The following is a 16396-nucleotide window of genomic DNA, read 5'->3' as shown; positions in this document are numbered from 1 at the left end:
GTCCTAGCTTACATGTGATGTTAGCATGGATGAAAGGTACAGGACTGCCAGGCCCAAAAAGCAAGCCTTTTGTCCAGTCTTGCTCCTTCTCAAACATTTTTCTCAAAATGTCTGAGAAGCAGCCCACTGTTGCTCTGGAGAGCATGTGTTTCCATATGAGGTTCCGTCCTTGGCTCTCTGGTGGCAGTGCATATTAAATGTGACCATCCTTAGTTATCTGCACTGATCTAAGGACAAGAATAGGCTGTCTCCTGTATCAGCTAACAACTATTTTCTTCATGGGAAAACTGGATAGCTATGGGCAAGGCTGGACTGAAGCCTTATCCATTAGAAGCTCTGATCATATTAACAGCCTCCTGTGTCTTCAGTGCTACAAAACCAAACTGCTCATCTTTTGAGTAGCAGAGAAAGATATGGAACCGGCAACACAGACTTTGAAAACTGTCATTCTCTCCATAAAATTCTAGCCTGGGTGCGTGGCTCTTGCTGAAATAAAATTGATGAGTAAAACCTGAAGAAAGAAACATTTGAGAAAAATTTGCAATTCAAATACAATTGATTTCAGTATAACAACCCCATGCTCTGTTTACCAACCCACTAGAGATCATGCAACAGAGAAACTATTTCCAGGGAGGACGAAAATATTTCTTTCTTTTCCAAGAGAGATGTAGTCTCTGCCTGTAGCCCATTGATGAACTTGTTCATTGATGAATTTTCCTACTGCTGTCTGTAAGGAGAAAGTCACCATAACAAATTGTCCAGAACAGGAGGCATGTTGTGTTGTGCCAATGTGGCACAGAGCCACATAAGAGCCTTGAGCTACTTCCTGGACAGTGAAGCAGTGAGAAATATAAATAGTATTGTTGCTGCCTATTAAAGCTGGCAAAAATACAAAAACCCAGCAGGAACTAGTTGGATTTCCATAGTAAAATAAAATTATGAGCCCAGTGTTGTGTTAACAGGAGATGATACAGAACATCTCAGCATCCACTAGAAAATAAGCAGAACACAGGATAACACGTGCAGAAATATACAGAAAGCACTTGGACTAGTATAAAAATATTCACAGTCCTCAGACAAATGTAAACTGGTACAAAATAATTCCAAGAACATGTTTACAAAAGCACATTAATATAAAACAGTAAAACCAGGTTCACCCTCTCTCAGCCTCATGCACAGCACAGACACAGGTAGTCCATGGAAGGGCCACGTACCAAGAATGAGCAGAGCCTTGACTTGCCATTTGACCTTCTAAGTCAACAGTGTCTGCTGTACGTTGCAGCCAGCTGGAAGTACAGCTGACTGGCAGCAGAAGGGCAGAGACAGGCAAAGCAGAAACAAACAAAAAACCGCACAAAACCAAAAAGAAAACCCCACCCTCAGGGATTTTAGGGCTTGTTCTTTCCCAAGCAGTCATTCATTTCCTGATCCTCCAGGCACCCCAGGAGCAGACATACCAGCGAACTGGTGGTATAACCGATGGGGTTTATCCTACCGGTGTGGACAAATGTCTGGTGGCCCTGGCAATGAGCGGACAGCAGCATGCAGTGATGCCTGTGCACAGGAGGTGACAAACTGTCTGCCTTGCCAATAGAGGAGAGGGCATGAGTGCAGGGAAAGAGGCTCAGCAAGGAGAGGGGTTGTAAGTACCTCAGGGAAGCAGCTGATTCCAGCTCCCCCACAAATGAAATCCTTCAGCAAATAAGCAAGCACCAAGATCCCACAGTCCCCACAGCAACAAAGCAAATCCAGAGGGCCTCAGAAGTGAGTACAACTTTGGAGAGCAAGTGGGAGAAGTGGGGCTAGGAAATTAGTTTGGGAAAAAGGGAGCTTTGCCAAGCTGGTGATCTTTGCTTTAGACCATGCATAAAACCTCCAGACAGTCGTCTTCCATCCCCAGGTCAGGCTTCTATACTGTCATTCTGGAATGTCCAAAAGGTTCACTCTGCTCCTGCAGCACATATAAGTCCAGGACCAAAGCGGTCAAACCTTCGGCTCACTTATCTAGTGGCTTCTTCTGACTCATGAAGACAAAGCTTCACATTTTTGCCATCAGTGCAGATTTATAGAATACCATGTACAAGAAACCAGACTTGAAATCCCCAGATCACAGTCTGCAGCACATATTGCAGGAATGGAGAAGCAGGGGAAAGGAGCAATGCATCATTAAGGCCTTCAGGGCTTAGCTGACAGGACAAAGCAAGGTGTTTCTTTCCCAGACCTGACATTTCAGTCTCAGAACACTGTCTGCATTTGGCCATGGAAAGTCAGATGCCAGGCGTCCATGCACACAACATGCATTACCCGTTGTTTGCAGAGAAACCCTCTTTTTTGGCAGCTTGAATTGGACTCCTTCCAGCACACATGCTTTTTGGTCATTCTTTGAGCTCAGCAGCCAGTTACAGGTTTCCATAGCGACAAGACTTAAAAGCTTGATTAATTCTCCCCATGGTCTTCTTCCACCCAGGCCACAATTTTCCCCTCCCAACCAGGAATGATGTCATCATCATGGAATACCTACAAAAAAAAGGGAGTCCAGTCATGTCTGGAGTCTGGACACCACTCTTCTGCAGTGTGAGTGGCATTAAGAGGCAGGCCTCAACTCAGAGATCCTAGCTCAGATTTCACTACACAGCCCAGAGGACATGTACCTCATCCATCATTCACACGTCTGAGTAATCTTTTCAGGTTCTAGGTAAAAAATAGATTAGGCCCCTTCTTTAACCAGTAACTGTCAAAATTATTATTGGCATGTTTTTGACAGGAAAGGTAAAATAGACAGGAAACATGCCTTTTCTGATCCAGACTACAATCTCCAGCTGTTTCTGCAGAATGGCTACCTAGTCAGCTGACTGTTCCCAGAGAGGGTAACCCTTTGCGCTTGTCTTCATCTGTGAAACAGGAACTATCCCAATAACCTTTAATGATTCCAATCCACACCAACATAAACAGGGCTGTAATGCAGTACACAAAGGACAAGATGCCACACACAGAGTTCTCTCTGAAAAACCTTTAAAGGAAAGTAGGAGAATGTTTTTTGAATAAACCATGTTTGCCTAAAGTGTCTCTCATTGCAACAGGTTTTATAAAGCCACCTGAAGGGCTAGAAGTGTAGTCTGGCTTTTTGCCCAGTGACCCTGAGCAATACCGTGTCACAGACTGTCTTTGCCAACAGCCAGCTCTTTGCCCAAGGGGCTCTGCAACCCCCAGGCGTGTGCAATCACATTCATGTAATTGCTCTGGCTGGGGATGAAAACATCCCATTTTAGCACCTTACAAGAGGAGCTTAATCTACAGCTGTGAAAATAGAGAGTCTTTTCGGGGGCAAGTTCAAAGATTTCATTAGTTTAGAAGTGAGGTGACCACAGTCTCCAGGGTTGTGTGGTAACACTGAACCCAAAGCGGCTGATAGCTAAATTCCACACTTACCTCCTCCTTCACTGTGCCAAACTCCGGATCCAGGGCTTTGAAGTGGTACCGGTGGGTTCCTTCACGGTCAATAGCTACCTTAAAATCCTTCAGAGTCACTTCCCCTAACCTGCAAGGGGAGAGTTTGGCACTGTTTCATGGTACACCGTTACCAGATTTAGCTCATGTTACTACATGGCATGCAGAGCCACAGCACAAGTCTAGGCATGTGGCACCCTGGTATGAAATGGTATGAAATCCAATGCCCAAGTTAATGTACCATGAACCTGTGCTAGTGGTGACCATACCCAGAAGAGATCAGACTAATGCATTTAGGGAAACAAGCACCTCCCACATCAGTGTCAGCAAGGCAAGGCCAGACCTCACCTCTTTGGTATGTTGACCATGAAAGGTGTGAGGGAGCGGTCAGTGAAGTACAACACTTTGGTGCAGGCACTGGTGTTCATCACGGGTGTGCTGTGAGAATGAGGCAGTTCTGCAAAGAAAAGAGAAAATGACTGAACAGTACCCCATCCAGTACAGCTACTTTATCACTTGCCTTCACTTGCAGGTGGGTAGAACAGGATGAAGTGACTGATCAACATCAAGGCAAAAGGTTATCTGTCTCCTCCCCACCTTCCCATTCTAGTTGGCCGGGATGGGTGTTTGTGCATGGATTTTTCTTTGCTCGTTTGTGTTTCTCTCCCTCTCTCTGGCTACTGCCTTGCTTCCTGCTTCCCTGCAATATGCTTTGCCAAAAGCTGAAGCAGAGGAAGGTTCACACAGAGTGAGTCTACAGTTTTAAGATTCCTAGCATGCAGAAAACATTATGGACACCCATTCAAAGGCTTTCTAATTTAACAAGTCTTTGGAGCCACCTCTCAGAGCTCTTTACACCCAAGGCATTCTACAGGTGTGGCTGCACAACTCAATTTTCCTGCTGCAGTGGAGGAGTATGGAGTCTGCCAAAGGGAGAGGTACAGTTTGCATGCAGAGAACACACGACTGTGGCTGCTCTAAAAACTGCAGTTTATGGGAGAGGAGGAAGAACCCAGCAAATCCTCCCCACAACCCACTTCAGGCATCTGAGTTCCTCTCCTACCTTCCTCCACATCTTGTACTTCCAGGCTACCCTGCTGCTGGACACTACAATGCAGCTGAAAGGTGGGGGGGGGCCCTCTGCCTTTCCCCAGTACCTACAGTCCCCTACAACCTCACAGACTTTCTCGGTGACATTTACAACTAACATTGGAAAAAACAGCCTTCATGATGAAAAGCAAATGTGGAGCTGGTGCAGCTGGAGCCAGGAAACATGGTGTCAGAAAGGGCTGTGCTGTTACGCATACGTGAAAGGAGCTAGACACTGAGGGGGGAACAGGGAAAGAAGCAACTGTGCAGTTATCTGTGTCCACTAGATGGTGCAAACCAGTAGGAAAGCTGAAATAACATCACAGTTCCCACTCATCCCATGGGTAATTGTTTGTCGTAATTATTTATACTGCAGTACTACCGAAGTGGCCCAGACAGACTCCAACTGTGATGGTGCTTTTCAAACAAGCAGCCATAGATTGTCTCTGCCCCATTTCCTTTGCAGTGAAGTCTAATCTGTACAGCAAATGACCAAAGGGAGGAAAGTGAGGTCTGATAAAGGGAATAAGAAGCTGGAGATGGCAGATTCCCAAGGGGATGCTATGCTCTGGACTCTGGCCAGGAAACCCGAGCAATGAATTTGGCAGTGGGAGGGCAGGAGCTGAAAGGCACTTACTGAATTTGGGAGGCCAGGAGTCTCTACACTCATTTGTTGCTCTGCTTGCTGGTGATTTTCCCCGGATCTAGGGTGCAAAGCCAAAAGAGTGAGAACAAGGTGTCACTTCCCAGTTGGAGCTCTCATTGTTGTTCTAGCTCTGGATTGTGTGTGAGGGGCAGAAGTTAAGAGCCAAGTGCCCTAGGAAGCCTTTACCCATCTCTCTTGCCTCTTCTGTGTTTCCATGCGGTACAGCCGTTCCATTAGGCTGGAGATGCCCTGCTCCAGGCTGTCAATGGTGTGGTGCTGTGGATCGTGACCACTGAAACTGTTCCTGAGGCTGCGAAGGGCATCACGAACCAGCTGCAAGTCATTTGTCTGCCCAAGAGACCACAAGTCCGTCAGACTAACTCCAGGCTGCTTTCTTCCCATCTAAAGCCACGGGTCTTAGAAAGGGGAAGTATCTCGTAACAAGATAATAGCTTCCAGGATATCTGGAGTCTTCATCTGCATCTGGCTGGGAAAATGTCCCTTATGTGCACTTACCCCTCGGTGGGCTGTAGGAGCAGCTCCTTTTCCTGCTGTCTGGAGGAAGCCATTGCTCTGAGCACTATGACCGCTGTAAGCCATCACCTGTTCAGGGGAAGATCATAGAATCATAGAATGCTTTGGGTTGGAAGGGACCTTTAGAGATCATCCAGCCCAACCCCCTGCAGTGAGCAGGGACAGCTTTAACCAGACCAGGTTGCTCAGAGCCCCATCCAACCTGACCTGGAATGTTTCTAGGGATGAGGCCTCCACTACCTCTCCAGGCAACCTGTTCCAGTGCTTCACCACCCTCATTGTAAAAAATTTCTTCCTTACATTCAGTCTAAATCTACCCTCCTTTAGTTTAAATCCATTACTCCTTGTTCTGTCACAAGAGGCCTTGCTAAAAAGATTGCCCCCATCCTTCCTATCGGCCCCCTTCAAGTACTGAAAGGCTGCAATAAGGTCTCCCCGCAGCCTTCTCTTCTCCAGGTTGAACAATCCCAACTCCCTCAGCCTGGCCTCGCAGGAGAGGTGCTCCAGCCCTCGGATCATTTTTGTGGCCCTCCTCTGGACCCGCTCCAACAGGTCCATGTCCTTCTTGTGCTGAGGGCCCCAGAGCTGGATGCAGTACTCCAGGCAGGGTCTCACCAGAGCAGAGTAGAGCGGCAGAATCCCCTCCCTCGACCTGCTGGCCACGCTTCTTTTGATGCAGCCCAGGATACAGTTGGCTTTCTGGGCTGCAAGCACACATTGCCGGCTCATGTCCAGCTTTTCATCCACCAGTACCCCCAAGTCCTTCTCCGCAGGGCTGCTCTCAATCCCTCCATCCCCCAGCCTGTATTGATATTGGGTGTTGCCCCATCCCAGGTGCAGGACCTTGCACTTGGCCTTGTTGGACCTCATGAGGTTCACACAGACCCATCTCTCCAGCTTGTCCAGGTCCCTTTGGATGACATCTCGTCCTTTTGGTGTGTCAACTGCACCGCTCGGCTTGGTGTCATCTGCAAACTTGCTGAGGGTGCACTTGATCCCACTGTCTGTCACTGATGAAGATATTAAACAGCACCAGTCCCAGTACGGACCCCTGAGGGACACCACTTGTCACCGGTCTCCATTTGGACATTGAGCCGTTATCGTTAAGATGCGTGTGCCGCTAGGAATGTAAGTGTTAGGACCTCCACAAAGACCCCAATTTGCAAACTTGGGCATGAAAATGATGGGAGGGCATGAAAACTTTCCACATCAGTGATATCACTCCCATCTTCTACCAGGTAAATATACTCACTAAGGAGTGTGTAGGCAGTCCTATGGGTCACAGCACAAACACAATTCCTCACATACAGGTGGAGAAAGAGGAAGAGACAGGAATGGGCTTGCTGCTGCATCACGGAGGGCTCTGCAAGCTCTAGTGAGCAGAATCAGTGTTCAAGTGTCACTGTGCAGGGACAGATATTGGGGCTGGCACTCTTTCCACCAAGACAGTTCCAAGTGCTCAATACCAGGGTCAACAGGAAAAGGAGGAAGTAAGAAGCTAGGCCCTGGTCTAACCATTAGTCAGTGTCAGACCTGAAGCTATAAGCCAAGAGTCTCTGGCTTCCACTCAGTCCTGTGCTCCCCTCACTGTTTCATCCCTTAGGATTTTGATACAAGAGGCTAAGCCAGAGTGCTCACTGCTGAGCGCTTTGGTATGTTGGATGCTTTGTGGAGCCTGGCTGCCTTGGTTTGGGCACTGACAATGAGATTACAGAGCCAGGCCTCTCTGGGATGAAGTGGATGATTTCTGGAGATAGGTAGCTAGAGGGTGCTGGTCATAAACATCACTCCAACAGTCTGATGTTTAGACCAAGGCTTCCCATACCTCTTCAGCTTCTCTCTTCATGCAGTGAGCTAGCAGGGCCTCTCTGTGCTCCAGCTCCCGCTCCAGATCCACCTGCGAGGGGAGCAGAAGAATCAGCACACACTGAGCCACCAAGGCAAGTGCCAGGTCTCAGGGCATCAGTGCAGCCCCCCTGCTCCATACCTGTTGGTAGCTGACCTCAGAAAGCTGCCTAAGCGTTTCATCCAGTTTGGTCTGATGCTGCTGTAAATGCCGATCCTTCTGGCCCAGTTCTTTCTGCAACACAGTAATCAAGAGAATCAACAGGACAGTGAGTAAGGCTCACAATCACCTTCCCATGGCAGGGAAGGTTATGTCATCTGCCGGGATCAGGTTCCTCTACAGGCTGACTTACACAATGTGTGTATTTCTAGCTAGATCCTAGAACTGAGTGTCAAAGCTTTTTTTGAAAAGATCGGTCAGGTGGTTGTTGCCTGGAGTCCCCGTGCCCAGCAAAGATCCACGACTGAGGCCAGACAACTGTCCCAGAGACAACAGATTCCCGAGGGATCAGTGGACAGTCAGCTGACCCAATCTAACCTGACAGGCTTCTGCACAAGTGTTAGATACTCAGCAAGCCATCACAGAAAAACCATGACAATAAGAGATCTACTGTAAAAAGCTGTGGGCAGAACACAAAGAACATCTGATTCCTCCATCTCATTACAAAGATCCATGGCTATTGCAACTTATTCACTATCCACAGTGCCAATCCTATAGGTGACAGAGTGCCAGGAAGACAGCAGTCACATTTGCAAAACAGAAGAAGCACCAAAGGCTGCCCCCAGCAAAGACCTCCACTGAAGAGAGGTTCCATTACTTTGTATTCTGCCAGTAGCTGGTTTCTCTCTTCAACCTTTCTCTGAAGGTCAACCTGCAGAAATAACACATAGATGTGAGGTAGGTATTCCTGAAGAGTTAGTGACAACTTCTTTGCCCCTTGTGCTAAAGGGTGACCTGAGACCAAATATCTGCAGAGTTCAAGGGAGCTGGTGTCTAAGGATGGCAACCTTTTGGACAGGACAGTTCCTTCCTTGCCCTTCTCTCTCCAGAGAGACACTGTACATGGCAGCTCTACCTGTCAAAGTGCCACTTGCTAACCCAGGGAGCACAATGAGGATGCAACTGTACTGAAAACATCATGGGAAGCCCCCTCCCTGTTTTCAGCTGAAGGTCTTGGAGGACAGAAAGTGTGAGTGAAGAACAGGAAACTCCAGTGAGTCTCACAGCTGGCAAGTAGACTGTGCAGTTTTTACTATGCAGAGACCTTTGACTATTTGTTCACTATCCCACGACCCCCAGAACTCTGCTGCAACCACCGACTCCACCCTGTGGCTGCTGGAGCCCTCAGGGCCACCAACCTCCTAAAATAATCTTAACCCTCAGCAGCACAGTGACTCACGTTCTGATTGTGCAATTCCTCCTTGTCCATGTTTGCTCTCAGCAGTTCCTGTTTTAGCTGAAGAACTGAAGCATCCTGTTGAATCAGTCTTTGCTGTAAAGCATCCTGGGAAAAGATGTTATCTGTAGGAAGGTGCAAGACAGAGGCAGACACCCTTCCCTGGGAAGTGAGTGACCCAGACCAGTGGTCATAACGCAGTAGGGCACTCACAGGGCTGAAGTGTTGCCAAGGGCCCAAGAGAGCAGGAGGTATACAGACACCTGCCCCGCGGGCTCTTAGCCCTTCTTGCCTTTCTCTTACCCAAAAGTGATTTCCCTGCCAACATTCTAGCCATCTGGGACAGAGGGATTTCTGTGCTTCTGCCTGAACTTCCTGCTCCAGAAGAAGCGGCCTGACAATTTGCTCTTATGGAAGAAAACAGCAGTGTCATTGGAGGGTCTTTTCAGTGGCCTACAGCTAGTGTCTCCAGCCATGCATCTGTAGCATCCAGAAGGCAGAAAGAGGCCAACGTCAGCCAACGACACAAGGAAACTTAAGATCTCTGTGTGACCTAGTTGTGCAATGAAATCCTCTCCAAAGAGGCCAAAGTCAGGACTAATTCTGCACCTTTCACTCAGTGTTACCCAGAAGGCGAGAGTGCTACCTTGGACAGCTACCGCTGTTTGCTTCCTTCACAGGAGCCTGACAGGCAGCTCCAAAAATACCTCTGCTCAGAAGTAGATTATTAGTATTCAGAACTCAAGACGGAGATACTGAACAAACAGGAGCCAAAGTTGTGAAAAATGCTGCAGCTGAAGAGGACAAGGACACCCCCATGCTCTTTTCCCTCTGCTGTCAAGGATGAGTTCACTAGGCCAATCCTACTGCACGTACCCCAAGACAGAGGGAAAAAACCCATCCACGAGAACCAAGCAGGCATCCTATGCCTCGTATTTTGTTTAGGGGAAACAGACAAAACAGAGGACATTTGACCACAATCCTACAGACAGAAATAGAACCCAGGAAATGTAACTTGTTGTGCCTGCCTTAACTGCAGTCTCTCCCCAGAGCCAGAAACAGACCACAGGATCCCCCACCTCCAAGTCCCCTAATACAACTCCCTCCACAATCTGAGATTCCTCAGAGGTGTGTGGTTGCTGCTGGCCCTACTCATGGGCTGCAGCAGGCTCTAAAGCTTTACTATTTATATTTGATGAAGTGCCCCTTTCCTTACCTTTATTCCCTGTAGGTTTCGAGCTTCTTGTTTGTATTTCAATAGCTCCTTCTGTAAGCGCAACACAATTTGATTAAATGGCATCTCGTCACCCCTTCAGAATCAACCAAAGTCAGTGTTCTCTGTCCCCAGACACCTGCTTCAAAAGAAAGCACATCCCACCTTTTCCCACAGATCAAAGAGCATGTCAGGCCCTGAGCCATTTTAATGAGTTACAACCATGACAGAACAGTTGAGCAGCTCCCTAAGCCCCTGATATTGAAGCCATGAAAGAAAAAGATTGCCAAGTCCCCCAAATCTGTCCTTCGGGGCAACATCAAATACTTCTCTCCCACCATCAGAACTGGTCCCAGAGCCAGCATCAGCAGCAAGCTGAACTAAGGCAGGTTTGACAGGGCAGGTTCTTCTTAGCTGCATTTATTTCCTACTTGAAAGATTGTTTATATTCAGACATGGCTGAAAACAGCTGTCTTGGACAAAGTTTTGAGAAGCTAGTACAACCTGGATCTCTCCAGCTTCAAGAGCATGCAGAAAAAAAATCTACTTCAGGGCTCATTTAAATTCCAGTAACACTTAGATATGTGTTTTACCAGAAACTGACTTTACCATCATTGGCTTGAGGCAAAGTGGGGAGGCAGCATATATTTTTCTGATGTTATCCCACCAACTTTTATTAACTGCTAATATGGATACAATAAACACTTCCCAGCCACGTATTCTGAGTGCTTTCCAGGTCAATGAATTATGGTCTCAGTGAAGCAGATACCTATGCTCCTGGAGGGACGGAGTTCCCACACAGCAGAATACAGGAACAGAGTTGGACCCCTAACACAATATATACCTCATGTCATCTGTTATGTTGTCCACCCCCCCATCCCTGCGCCGCCCCCCCCCCCCCCCCAAAGCAGGACAGAGTCTGCAAACATCTCTTGACCCAAAACCTCTCTTTCTGCTTCATCTGTCCCTCTCTAACCTTTAGGTCTTGATTTTCTTCCACACTCTGGTCCAGGCGACTTCGGATTATGATCTGAATGTAAAATACCATGGTTATTATTGTGCAAGACACCTGCCTGTGGCAGAATAGTGCAAAGGGCAGCGTGATCAGAGAAATGTAGGTACAGCAATGTGCTCACCAGCTGCTCTTCGGGGCAGGCTCCACGTTCAGAAAGTTCAAAGGACCCTTCCTGCTCATCCTCAGGTAAAGACCCATTGAGCAACAAAGCCTGGGAAGATGAAGGAAAAAAACCTCCTCTTCAGGGGTTTCAAAGGAAAATAGGGTAGCTGCAGCTCTGGCTAACAGTCATTCATATCAACAGTCTCTAAACAGTTTCATTTTCCATTTCTGCTGACTTATTTCTCTAAAAAATTTTTCAGGAATGGACAGAAGATTTAGCCCCTGAAAAAGCTCTCCCAGAGATATGTCAGCTAATACTCTTCCCCACAGAAAGACACCAAACAAGGACAACTCAGATTTTCAGGGAGTGAAGTCTGTCTCAGGCTTCAGTCCAAGGGTAGCCTTCACTACAGTAATAGATTTGAAGTCTAAAGTGGAGACTGAACCAGGTTTACATTGTAAGGCTTCTCTTCTGGAATGAGACTGAAGTGTCCCCTGCTGAAAGAAGCCATTCTCCTAACCACACATCTGCAAAAGACTTTAGAAACAGGATGTTTACAGAAGCCTAATTCTGTTCCTACACTAGACAAGACCGAGACACATTCAGAACTGTTGTCCAAGTGAGGGAAGAGCCCTCACCCACACAGACAGTGAAAATCTTAAGCTATGCCCTGTGCTTGAGGAAGCCTACAAGAAGCACAGTATTAACTCCTTCAGCAGCTCCAAGGTAGCCCAGATGTCTGCAGGAAGATGCCAGAATTCCCACAGTAGACTGAATCCAGCCTGAAGGAGGGAAAAGCATGCACTGTAGGAAGTGTGACTAGCAGGACCAGGCCAGATCTCCAGCAGGGTACACCGTACTGGTTTTTACATTGACCTTTCTGTCTCTAACTTCCAGTATTCAGGGCACTTGGTATGTGCTAGGATGTTGCATACAACTGGACACATTGGAAAGAGTCATGCCTCTTTCTTTCAGTTAGCTTTCTAGTTTATTTCTATTTGAACTCCATGGCTAAAAACAAAACGCTCCATTTGCAGTAATACTCCAGTTCAGCACCAAAAGACTTCAAGGCTGACAGGTCAGGTTCTTCCTGCTGACAGAACCTTCCACCAAAGAGCTGCAACTGCTGCTGAATAGCAAATACCAATCTGTATTCAGTTAATGCAAAAGCTCTTTGGTAAACTGTTTTCTGAGTGCATCCCAAAGTCTTCCCAGTAACACACTCAAGCAGGAATCACACAGGAACATAAAAAGCTGCCATGGTTTTAGCACCTTATGGGGTATATGTACATCAGGTCCCTGATATTTCAATCAAACCCTCATGAACTGGAGGCTCTTAAGTATTGAGCAAGAGGGGAAAATCAATTAATCAAATCCAATTTCTTGGCTAGCAACATCAGCTGCCTCTTCCTACTCCCAGGGGATGAGGGGGCAGCAATGCCAGCTGCTCACTCTCACTCCTGAAACATAGGGCCAGGGTTGGATGAACAGGACATGCCAGTCCCTCCAGCGTCGCCTCTCCCTGCTCCCAGTGGGCACATAATGCAACTGGATGTTACCAGTGAACCAAGCACATTTTTTTTTTTTTTAGTCTTTTGTTTCCTGTCCATTGTCCACAGGGAAAGTGCCCGCCCGCCCACACCCCACCCTCTGCCCCGGCTGCCTGTGCTTCTCACACAATCTCTGCTTTGTTTATTGGCACATAAATATTTACTATTCAAAGCCAGTATGGTTCCCAGCACAAACAGAAAGGAATATTCCTGAGAGAGTTCAGGGTCTTTACCATATGGATCAGGGGCTCTACTCCCCATGCAGAGTCACACACATTGGGCTGAGGGTCATTTGGTCAGGGAGGAGCTGGAACAGGGCAGCAAGGAAAAGATCCCACAAATAAATAGTTGGGTAGAGAATGTGCCAAATATTACAGTTCAGCCTAGCTCACTGAAAGACTGATGCAAGCCTGTGTGACCCCTGCTCAGCTCTGTGAATCTTGATTGATTTCCTGACATTCCTTGTCTCCCTGCATTACTTCTGATCACAAATCACAGAAAGACTGCTATATTCTCTCAGGCTGCTAACAAAAACTGCAGGCTGCTAAGTGCCCTGTTGAAGAAGGGGAGTCCCAGCCCCAGCACATGGGAAAACACTGCTGCATCTTTACCATTTCGCACAGCAACATACATGCTTTGCACAGCGACAGCACATACAGGAGTTAGCACAGCATCACAGGACAGGACACCAAACCAATGAATCCAGCTAGGATCTGGACTCCACCAAAAGACAACACAGACATAATCACCTTCTAAACATAGGCTTTATTTTAGATTCTCTACAGTGGTTCTGTTCCTACCTGCATTCAAGTGTGCCCTTTACCCTCTCACAGTCCACCTCAATTACTATTAGTGAATATCACTGATCTTCAGTCTTCACAGCAATATAATCTTCCTCTCTCTCTCTCCCCACATCCTTCTCTCTCCCTCCCTACTGAATAAGAGCCCCAAATGATGTCAACAACAAGTTTTGGAGAAGCCTGAGCTAAGAAAAATAAAAGGTTGTGTCTGAATTGCACAGACTGATGTTAAAATCCTTTCTCTGAAACCCTAGTAAATATACTGGGGCTGGGGAAGTTGCAGCCATCTTTCGTCCTTCCCTGGGCTCTCTTGGTTAAGCATGCTAACACGAAGATGGGGGACAGGCATCCCTGGCCCAAGCAAGACTGTGGCTGGATCCAGCTGTCTTCTACATTGCATCTGGGACATTGGAAAGGACAGTTTTGGCATTCTCCATTCTAGAAAAGGTGACCAGCACCAAATCACAATTGCAGGAGCTAAGAGAGCCTAAATATTGCAAGAAAGGAAGATGTCAGAGTGCTTAGTCAGTAGCATTCTGTTGCCGGAAAAGGTCTCTGCTGGCTGCAGCCAATATACCCCAATACACACTATCCAGATTATGAGAAATACTTCCTCGTTCCTGAGGAACTCTTCCCTGAAGGGACTCATCCCACAGGGTGAGACAAAGGGAAAAAACAACTGTCCCTATTTAACCGAGGTGACTCAAGACACCAACTGACTTCTTGCACAGTCACCCCAGGAGTCCTCACTGGACCAGGACTCTTACTCAACGCTCTTGAGTTCCAGGCCAGTGTCTCAACTGCAAGATAACCCATCTCCCAGCTACAGCTGGTGGGAAAAGAAATGCATGTGGAAGGGAATGCTGGCTGAGAATAGAATCTATTACCTGCAAACCTGAAATCATCTTCTTCGCTTCCTCCATTTCCTTCTCCAAATGGTCCTGTTGTTCCAAAAGCTGCTCCTCCCATGAATTCTCCAAATATGACCCAGAGTTCCCTGCTTGCCACTCAGGCCGGAAATGAGATTCTGTCTCTTCTGGAAGAGAGAGCAGCTGAATGTGGTCATGACAGATAGAGGAGTCCAGAAAAGACTTGCAGCACACAATAGTTGCCTGCTGTCCACACTAGCTATCACTAACAAACCAGCATGTCTTCTAGCCGGTATCAAGGAAGCTGCTACAGGTGTGACATCTTGTCTAATCTCGAGGATATATGCCTCATTTTTTATGCAAAGGAAGTTTTCCTGCATACACACATATTAAAGATAAGCATCCTTCCCCTTTGTTAACTTTGCTGCATCTGATTCCCCAGTACTGGGGATTTCAAAGCACATCATAGGGGACAATGCACTGCACTGTTTGTGGTAGAAAATACCTAAGGGGAGAAAAGCAACTGTGGGATTTGAAAAGCATGTCTTAGTGTTAGAGGGTGCGCCAAGGACCCACTGGAGGCAACATTAAACAGTATTTCTACTTGTCAAATAACATGGCTTTCTCAAGGCAGACAACACACCTAATTCTGAAAAAGACTTTTCTCTTAATACAAAGTTTAATAGCCTTGCATGCCTTTTCTGATCCCCACAGCATAACCTGGATCACTGGTTAACCATCATTCACTGGCTGGCCCAGGAATGTAGATTTTCTTTTCTTCCCTAAGAAGGGATGAGGTTTGATGAGGAATAATCATAGCAGTGCTTGTTAGCTAGCTGACCAAAACTGAAATTGGCCAATGCAAGCTGCTGTGCATCTGTAGACATGCATCTGCAATATCCTTCTGTATGGGCAGCAAGCAGACACAGTACTGCTAAGAATTTAAGGAAGAGCCGCAGCTTGCCAGCTACTTCAGCTGCTGAGATAGTCTGTCAAATACTTTCGGAGGAGAACTAAAGCAGGACTACACTGGCTGAGGCAGCAAAGCACTTCCTAGGAGAGCTTCTCTGTCATTTGCTCTTGGGATGGATGCTAACCAGAAAGAGTTATTATTAGGCTGCATTCCTGAGAAGGAAAACAAACAAACAAACAAATCACTTCAGGAACTTCTTTGAAAACCTTTCCTTCAATCTGCATGAAAATTTTCAGTGTAAACTGACTATATCACAGGGCATTTGTGGCAATACAGAAATGACTTCTCAATGAAAACACCAGGACAATACTACAACTGTTCAATTCCTTGCAGAGAGCCACCTGACCTATGTACGGATGTGCTGTAAACACAGACCCTTACACAAAGTCAAATTATACATCATGGGCTTGACAAGCTCACATGGACTCTTTCTTCAAGGGAATTTTAAGTGGTTTTTTTCAACATGGCCTAATGAGGCTGTGATGAAAGTATTCACCCTACAGTGAAAATTATATATGATCCTTAATACTTCTCCAGTGCTTTTTATTTCCCAAGCATTATTTTGCAAGCCTCACAGACATTGCCATATTATGGCATGATTGTAGTGTTAAAAGTTTTGGGATTTAGTTTTACGTGAACAGATACTCAGCATCACATTCTCTACATACATTTCAGTCACTGGGGAACTTTTCAGCAAGTTTGTGATACAAACAAATCCCAATGAAAATGTAAGCTGTAAAGCATTATCTGCAAGGTACCTGTTTTAGTTTCTGTTTCTTCAGTGTGGATTATCACAAGTCTTTCCTTCTCCTGTGATGGGGCTACAGTAGATTCACTCTTTGCACTATGGATAGGACTGGGCGATGTAAGACTGCAGAGGACAGGAGAAACAGTTACTTCTAGTGCTGATCAACA

At 46.7% G+C, this 16396-nt stretch overlaps 1 protein-coding gene across 2 annotated transcripts in view; it reads right to left on the bottom strand.

The window, feature by feature from the left end:
• Positions 1-2436: 2436 nt before the first annotated feature.
• DIXDC1 (DIX domain containing 1) overlaps positions 2437-16396 on the bottom strand; it is a 37246-nt gene continuing 23286 nt past the window's right edge. For both annotated transcript variants that reach the window (XM_075723281.1, XM_075723282.1), the window contains 15 exons: positions 16240-16352; positions 14527-14675; positions 11308-11397; positions 11148-11201; positions 10175-10225; positions 8962-9066; positions 8380-8433; positions 7704-7796; positions 7542-7613; positions 5699-5785; positions 5369-5530; positions 5174-5240; positions 3796-3904; positions 3430-3538; positions 2437-2517 (listed from right to left, as the gene is read on the bottom strand). In XM_075723281.1, the coding sequence (XP_075579396.1) occupies positions 2437-2517; positions 3430-3538; positions 3796-3904; positions 5174-5240; positions 5369-5530; positions 5699-5785; positions 7542-7613; positions 7704-7796; positions 8380-8433; positions 8962-9066; positions 10175-10225; positions 11148-11201; positions 11308-11397; positions 14527-14675; positions 16240-16352 (1396 nt within the window). The remainder of the gene's footprint in view (positions 2518-3429; positions 3539-3795; positions 3905-5173; positions 5241-5368; positions 5531-5698; positions 5786-7541; positions 7614-7703; positions 7797-8379; positions 8434-8961; positions 9067-10174; positions 10226-11147; positions 11202-11307; positions 11398-14526; positions 14676-16239; positions 16353-16396) is intronic.

Source organism: Pelecanus crispus, chromosome 19 (assembly GCF_030463565.1).
Source record: "Pelecanus crispus isolate bPelCri1 chromosome 19, bPelCri1.pri, whole genome shotgun sequence".
Lineage (NCBI taxonomy): Eukaryota > Metazoa > Chordata > Aves > Pelecaniformes > Pelecanidae > Pelecanus > Pelecanus crispus.
The sequence above is the reverse complement of the archived record's forward strand: the minus strand, read 5'-3'. Positions and strand labels throughout refer to the sequence as shown.